The following is an 8,380-nucleotide window of genomic DNA, read 5'->3' as shown; positions in this document are numbered from 1 at the left end:
CCCATTATTGGGTAAGAATTGCAAATATGGTATTTTCGAAGGCACCAAGTGCGTATTTTACTTGAGGCAATGACAAGGTGGTCATTTGTAACTTACATTATCCAGAGAACGCTGTTATTACAAAACGATAACAATGGTCTTTATTCAGAAAAGCGGGATCCTACAACTATTAATGAAGCATGAGATCACGACTACGGGAACAACCCGGAATGCCAGACAAGGCATTATTTCAACGCCATAACTTTCGCTGTCAAGCATTCGGCTTTGTTATCTCCTGGTGAAGTACCGGTTCCATTATCTTGCCCATATCATTTGAGTTTTTCGTCTAATATCACTTCGAATTATGTCGAATTGGCTGCTAATGCATCCATGAAAAATGTTTGCAGCTGAGTCCAACCGAACTTTGGTAAGATACAGAGGAATCGCATGCCAAATCTGAGAATGGGGCAATTGATTAGGTCGAAGGAGAAAGTGCTCCTTACCACACTATCCATTGGCAGATTTTTGGTGAGTGGGTGCGTGTATTGTGCAAGTGCGTAAACAACTTCTGGCAACCGCCACGGTGAATATGCTTATGACAAGAAAATAACAATGAGACAAGTGTAAATATTGGATTTGGAGCATTTTTTGTAGCGGAACTAGTGAGACCTCAGTGGCATACAGAAATATGAGTTGGTTGGATTTATAAAGAGTAATTTTCTAATTCCTAGTGGTAGTAGCATCCTCTTGACAAGAATTATGTGACAAGGCAGGTTCCTCAATCTCCACAGTTCTAATTTATTTTTCAAAGACCTGACATTTTGCCAATCCCTAAATCTCTTCATTTATTCATTGCCTCAATTAAAGAATTCTTTCATAGTGGATTATTTTATTGCACTTGAAACACCATTTATACCCTCACGTTTCGATCCAAATGCAATTCAATGCTGGGCATACTGATAATCCTCAGCAATTGCAGGTAGCAGTGCAAAGGACCCTATTTGTACAAACCAATGTGTTCTTCACGAAGACGAATTTGACTGTGAGTAGGCGAAATATAATATTTGCACGTATCCCCGTAGTCAACATGCGATGGAAAAGGCTCGCAATATCATTAGTCAACCGCCTACAGTGCCAAATTCGTAACTGCCTAAGAGGTTAACATAACTTTGTCGTTAGCAGTGATGCTTAGGCATGCCTTCAAGTTAGTTGGCGTCTGTGCAGTATGTCAAAATGTATTGATGAAAAATAAGTCATGATGAAGCAAGATCACTTAAAGTAGCCCATTGTAAGCCTTAGCCTTTTCCTCTGGCCTCAAGCATGGCTACTATTGTTGGAGTTATGAATGCCCAACTCCATATTCCAGATGTGGTTAGCTGATCAGATCATCAGAATAAAACGAGGTGTATGGCTAATATGAAAACACTATCTTCAGCATTATGGTGATGCCCAAATGTCCCTCAGTCTCTCATGCACCTATTGCTGTTTAACTTTGATTGTACATGCTTATGCAATGGAAAATTAACTTGAGTTCTGCTACACCAGAGTCGTAATTCAAATAGCCCATTCTTGCATTGATAACGCCCATTTGAATGTCAAAAGGAGTTAGATGCTGTCGCGTAAATTCACTATCATCGCTGAACTTCGCCCTCTGCAGCCATTGTGCAAGCAGGGCGGATCATCATGTGGTTGACATTGAAGGTTCTCCTACTCTCAACTGAAACTGCAACTTCACCAAATCAACCAATCCTATTGATGCAATTTGAAGCGAGGTGTATATAAGAACACACAAATCGCTTCAAGTGTATTGGGTGGGTATTATGTTGACGATTATTGCTGTGCTCATTTTCATCGCCTCTACTTCAGGTACGGTAACGTTTCTTGGCTCTCACTTATTCCTTTCTCTACAATGTCCCTTTGTTCTTCAACTTTATGCCTTCGACAAATTAGACTTTGGCGATGGGCCATCTTTCGTCAAGTGTAACAGTAGATGTGACATTAGTTGTTAAGTCCCTGGTAAAATCAATTGGGCTGTCAGTTTGCCTGAGTCGTAGTTTGACACGACAACTTGGTATGCACTCATGCATGCATGAGGACCCATAGAAGAAGGGAGCAAAATTACCTGAAGCACCCTGCCGATGCAGTGTTTAAGTAGAAGTGACGTAATAAGACAGTGCCAAAATGCAGCTCTCTGGGTTGTCACGGCTCAGCAGTACGGGTGTTGACTCAATGAAGTACAACCACATTTACTCAGTGGACATTCCCATTCTCATTCCTTCAATGTTTCTCTTGATTAATACCAACATGCTGCGATAAAGGTAAATTTCTTCTCTTTCATAGGTGAAAGTGCCCCAAAGATGTGGGGTTCACGAGTTATAGGGAAGAAGTCGGGACCTTCGGACACAATGCATTACGAGTACAACGACAAATTTGTACGTTCTGTGACGTGGTAGCATTCGTACATATACGCATATTCATTGTAAAGTGGACTTTCAAAAAGCGTTATCATTGAGTACCAATTCATTTGTTGCAGCTACTATTGAGCTATTTCACCTGTAACTTGTGAATGCTAACGTATGGATAGTAATGCAACAAATTCGCATGTCCACCTTTTGCATTTAGAGAACGGTTCTCATTAATGAAACCGTACTGGGCTTATTGTCAATTCGAGGTGACAAATGTGTCCTCAGAGATGTATATTCTTGGGGCAGTCCCTGTAAGAGGGGGTCAGGTACGTCAATTTCCTTTAACTTGCCTCAACTCCGCTTCACTAATGCCCCAGAGAAATATACTGCAATTTGATGTGATGCCAAAATGTCAGCATTTTACTGTGAAACAGCGTGTGAAGTTGTCACCTCCAAATTGGCTCTTCTAGATCAAGCTAAATAAGTGGTGTGAGGGAGGCTCTTGTACCTACACAATTTGCTCCATCCACCTACCCCCACAAATCATTCCGTGGTGGAGTTATCATTGTCAAAATATCTTCAATGTTTTGAAATGCAAGCAGCCAATGCTAGTACGATGGGCTTTAAATGACTCGAGTTAGTTTCCAATGAAATTGCTGTGAAGAGCAGAGTAATAAATTTTGTGCAACTTCTCTTCCTCATTTGAGCTTGTACCTCTTGTAGATCATGTCAGCATCACTCTGAAAGACGTGACTGCACAAAAGTCATGGAGATGGATGAGGAAACCCCTCGTCCCAGAGTGGCTTCAACAACATTTTTTGTACCACGTTGCGATTTTACTGCACCCGCTTCAGGTAACTAATATCAGTCCATCCTATCAAAGGTGATGGAAGGAGATGGAAATTAAACTAAAACACGGGTGGATGAGATCAGAATATCCCAAAATTAGCACCGCTCCTCGATTTGAGTGTCTGGTATAAGAAGTGCTTAGGTGATTACTTCCGTACTTGTATGCATAACTGGATTGCTCGTTTACTTGCCTTCTCATCGGCATGGCCATTTTACACGTGGGTGGCTCCTCTAGTGTATTCACCAATTGTGGCATTTGGGCAAAATGTGCACCTATTCACAATGAAACCAATTGGTACTCAGACTGAGCATCGTCTTATTCACCACACTGTTGTTTGTGGTAGGTGAAGTTGATCTGTGGACGTCGTTTCCTCTCTCACGTTTCGTCAAAAACATGACCTGGTTTAAGGTTGATTTCGCTGTTGGAGGAGCAAGCGACAACTCTACGGTAAATCCCTATGTACTGTCTGAGTATGTAGACTCAAGTTTGACATCTCGAATGAGAATTGCATGGGCTAATCCCAGGCAGACCTAGCTCTTTGACTCACATTGACACAGTGATAAAGCAGTTTTCTTTGCGCATTGTATTCATCCACATTTCCTAAAAATAGGCGACTTTTGATATCGACGATCAGTCTTTTCGCTTTTGGAGAGGAACTAAACTTTTGTACAAGGGAGCGACTTTTTGTGGTGAGTCAAGTAATCTCTGACACTAGTTCTTGATGCACTAAAATTCCTCTCAATGGAATACTCATCTTTGCCTTGTATATCATGGAATGCATGAGGGACCAAGGTTGCGTCACTTATTGCTTTTGCCTCAGTCTGGCCTTAATTTTGATTTATGACATTTCTGTTTTCATATTTGACCTGACCCACAAACGTCCCTGTCCATCCCATTATTGGGTAAGAATTGCAAATATGGTATTTTCGAAGGCACCAAGTGCGTATTTTACTTGAGGCAATGACAAGGTGGTCATTTGTAACTTACATTATCCAGAGAACGCTGTTATTACAAAACGATAACAATGGTCTTTATTCAGAAAAGCGGGATCCTACAACTATTAATGAAGCATGAGATCACGACTACGGGAACAACCCGGAATGCCAGACAAGGCATTATTTCAACGCCATAACTTTCGCTGTCAAGCATTCGGCTTTGTTATCTCCTGGTGAAGTACCGGTTCCATTATCTTGCCCATATCATTTGAGTTTTTCGTCTAATATCACTTCGAATTATGTCGAATTGGCTGCTAATGCATCCATGAAAAATGTTTGCAGCTGAGTCCAACCGAACTTTGGTAAGATACAGAGGAATCGCATGCCAAATCTGAGAATGGGGCAATTGATTAGGTCGAAGGAGAAAGTGCTCCTTACCACACTATCCATTGGCAGATTTTTGGTGAGTGGGTGCGTGTATTGTGCAAGTGCGTAAACAACTTCTGGCAACCGCCACGGTGAATATGCTTATGACAAGAAAATAACAATGAGACAAGTGTAAATATTGGATTTGGAGCATTTTTTGTAGCGGAACTAGTGAGACCTCAGTGGCATACAGAAATATGAGTTGGTTGGATTTATAAAGAGTAATTTTCTAATTCCTAGTGGTAGTAGCATCCTCTTGACAAGAATTATGTGACAAGGCAGGTTCCTCAATCTCCACAGTTCTAATTTATTTTTCAAAGACCTGACATTTTGCCAATCCCTAAATCTCTTCATTTATTCATTGCCTCAATTAAAGAATTCTTTCATAGTGGATTATTTTATTGCACTTGAAACACCATTTATACCCTCACGTTTCGATCCAAATGCAATTCAATGCTGGGCATACTGATAATCCTCAGCAATTGCAGGTAGCAGTGCAAAGGACCCTATTTGTACAAACCAATGTGTTCTTCACGAAGACGAATTTGACTGTGAGTAGGCGAAATATAATATTTGCACGTATCCCCGTAGTCAACATGCGATGGAAAAGGCTCGCAATATCATTAGTCAACCGCCTACAGTGCCAAATTCGTAACTGCCTAAGAGGTTAACATAACTTTGTCGTTAGCAGTGATGCTTAGGCATGCCTTCAAGTTAGTTGGCGTCTGTGCAGTATGTCAAAATGTATTGATGAAAAATAAGTCATGATGAAGCAAGATCACTTAAAGTAGCCCATTGTAAGCCTTAGCCTTTTCCTCTGGCCTCAAGCATGGCTACTATTGTTGGAGTTATGAATGCCCAACTCCATATTCCAGATGTGGTTAGCTGATCAGATCATCAGAATAAAACGAGGTGTATGGCTAATATGAAAACACTATCTTCAGCATTATGGTGATGCCCAAATGTCCCTCAGTCTCTCATGCACCTATTGCTGTTTAACTTTGATTGTACATGCTTATGCAATGGAAAATTAACTTGAGTTCTGCTACACCAGAGTCGTAATTCAAATAGCCCATTCTTGCATTGATAACGCCCATTTGAATGTCAAAAGGAGTTAGATGCTGTCGCGTAAATTCACTATCATCGCTGAACTTCGCCCTCTGCAGCCATTGTGCAAGCAGGGCGGATCATCATGTGGTTGACATTGAAGGTTCTCCTACTCTCAACTGAAACTGCAACTTCACCAAATCAACCAATCCTATTGATGCAATTTGAAGCGAGGTGTATATAAGAACACACAAATCGCTTCAAGTGTATTGGGTGGGTATTATGTTGACGATTATTGCTGTGCTCATTTTCATCGCCTCTACTTCAGGTACGGTAACGTTTCTTGGCTCTCACTTATTCCTTTCTCTACAATGTCCCTTTGTTCTTCAACTTTATGCCTTCGACAAATTAGACTTTGGCGATGGGCCATCTTTCGTCAAGTGTAACAGTAGATGTGACATTAGTTGTTAAGTCCCTGGTAAAATCAATTGGGCTGTCAGTTTGCCTGAGTCGTAGTTTGACACGACAACTTGGTATGCACTCATGCATGCATGAGGACCCATAGAAGAAGGGAGCAAAATTACCTGAAGCACCCTGCCGATGCAGTGTTTAAGTAGAAGTGACGTAATAAGACAGTGCCAAAATGCAGCTCTCTGGGTTGTCACGGCTCAGCAGTACGGGTGTTGACTCAATGAAGTACAACCACATTTACTCAGTGGACATTCCCATTCTCATTCCTTCAATGTTTCTCTTGATTAATACCAACATGCTGCGATAAAGGTAAATTTCTTCTCTTTCATAGGTGAAAGTGCCCCAAAGATGTGGGGTTCACGAGTTATAGGGAAGAAGTCGGGACCTTCGGACACAATGCATTACGAGTACAACGACAAATTTGTACGTTCTGTGACGTGGTAGCATTCGTACATATACGCATATTCATTGTAAAGTGGACTTTCAAAAAGCGTTATCATTGAGTACCAATTCATTTGTTGCAGCTACTATTGAGCTATTTCACCTGTAACTTGTGAATGCTAACGTATGGATAGTAATGCAACAAATTCGCATGTCCACCTTTTGCATTTAGAGAACGGTTCTCATTAATGAAACCGTACTGGGCTTATTGTCAATTCGAGGTGACAAATGTGTCCTCAGAGATGTATATTCTTGGGGCAGTCCCTGTAAGAGGGGGTCAGGTACGTCAATTTCCTTTAACTTGCCTCAACTCCGCTTCACTAATGCCCCAGAGAAATATACTGCAATTTGATGTGATGCCAAAATGTCAGCATTTTACTGTGAAACAGCGTGTGAAGTTGTCACCTCCAAATTGGCTCTTCTAGATCAAGCTAAATAAGTGGTGTGAGGGAGGCTCTTGTACCTACACAATTTGCTCCATCCACCTACCCCCACAAATCATTCCGTGGTGGAGTTATCATTGTCAAAATATCTTCAATGTTTTGAAATGCAAGCAGCCAATGCTAGTACGATGGGCTTTAAATGACTCGAGTTAGTTTCCAATGAAATTGCTGTGAAGAGCAGAGTAATAAATTTTGTGCAACTTCTCTTCCTCATTTGAGCTTGTACCTCTTGTAGATCATGTCAGCATCACTCTGAAAGACGTGACTGCACAAAAGTCATGGAGATGGATGAGGAAACCCCTCGTCCCAGAGTGGCTTCAACAACATTTTTTGTACCACGTTGCGATTTTACTGCACCCGCTTCAGGTAACTAATATCAGTCCATCCTATCAAAGGTGATGGAAGGAGATGGAAATTAAACTAAAACACGGGTGGATGAGATCAGAATATCCCAAAATTAGCACCGCTCCTCGATTTGAGTGTCTGGTATAAGAAGTGCTTAGGTGATTACTTCCGTACTTGTATGCATAACTGGATTGCTCGTTTACTTGCCTTCTCATCGGCATGGCCATTTTACACGTGGGTGGCTCCTCTAGTGTATTCACCAATTGTGGCATTTGGGCAAAATGTGCACCTATTCACAATGAAACCAATTGGTACTCAGACTGAGCATCGTCTTATTCACCACACTGTTGTTTGTGGTAGGTGAAGTTGATCTGTGGACGTCGTTTCCTCTCTCACGTTTCGTCAAAAACATGACCTGGTTTAAGGTTGATTTCGCTGTTGGAGGAGCAAGCGACAACTCTACGGTAAATCCCTATGTACTGTCTGAGTATGTAGACTCAAGTTTGACATCTCGAATGAGAATTGCATGGGCTAATCCCAGGCAGACCTAGCTCTTTGACTCACATTGACACAGTGATAAAGCAGTTTTCTTTGCGCATTGTATTCATCCACATTTCCTAAAAATAGGCGACTTTTGATATCGACGATCAGTCTTTTCGCTTTTGGAGAGGAACTAAACTTTTGTACAAGGGAGCGACTTTTTGTGGTGAGTCAAGTAATCTCTGACACTAGTTCTTGATGCACTAAAATTCCTCTCAATGGAATACTCATCTTTGCCTTGTATATCATGGAATGCATGAGGGACCAAGGTTGCGTCACTTATTGCTTTTGCCTCAGTCTGGCCTTAATTTTGATTTATGACATTTCTGTTTTCATATTTGACCTGACCCACAAACGTCCCTGTCCATTTTGCACCCAATTTAGTCGATATGGTGAAAGATGAGCAGAAGAATCTGAGGATATTTCGCGGAATCTTTCCAAGGAAAACTGACGTATCTCATGAAAGCTTTGTTTTCGCTGGCCCCAAGACGGTTTTAG

The 8,380-nt window shown here is 41.3% G+C and overlaps 1 protein-coding gene across 1 annotated transcript; it reads left to right on the top strand. All coding sequences in view use genetic code 11, as the record gives it.

Annotated features, from left to right (window-relative positions):
• Positions 1–5,924: 5,924 nt before the first annotated feature.
• On the top strand, positions 5,925–6,557 carry EGR_10861 (hypothetical protein; the record flags this gene model as incomplete). The annotated part of the gene is made up of 2 exons (XM_024500110.1): positions 5,925–5,970; positions 6,445–6,557. The coding sequence occupies 2 exons, from the start codon at positions 5,925–5,927 to the stop codon at positions 6,555–6,557; spliced, it is 159 nt and encodes a 52-aa protein (XP_024345477.1).
• Between the last annotated feature and the right edge of the window lie 1,823 nt (positions 6,558–8,380).

The sequence above is a fragment of the Echinococcus granulosus genome (assembly GCF_000524195.1).
Source record: "Echinococcus granulosus chromosome Unknown EG_S00286, whole genome shotgun sequence".
Classification (NCBI taxonomy): Eukaryota; Metazoa; Platyhelminthes; class Cestoda; order Cyclophyllidea; family Taeniidae; genus Echinococcus; species Echinococcus granulosus.
The sequence above is the reverse complement of the archived record's forward strand: the minus strand, read 5'-3'. Positions and strand labels throughout refer to the sequence as shown.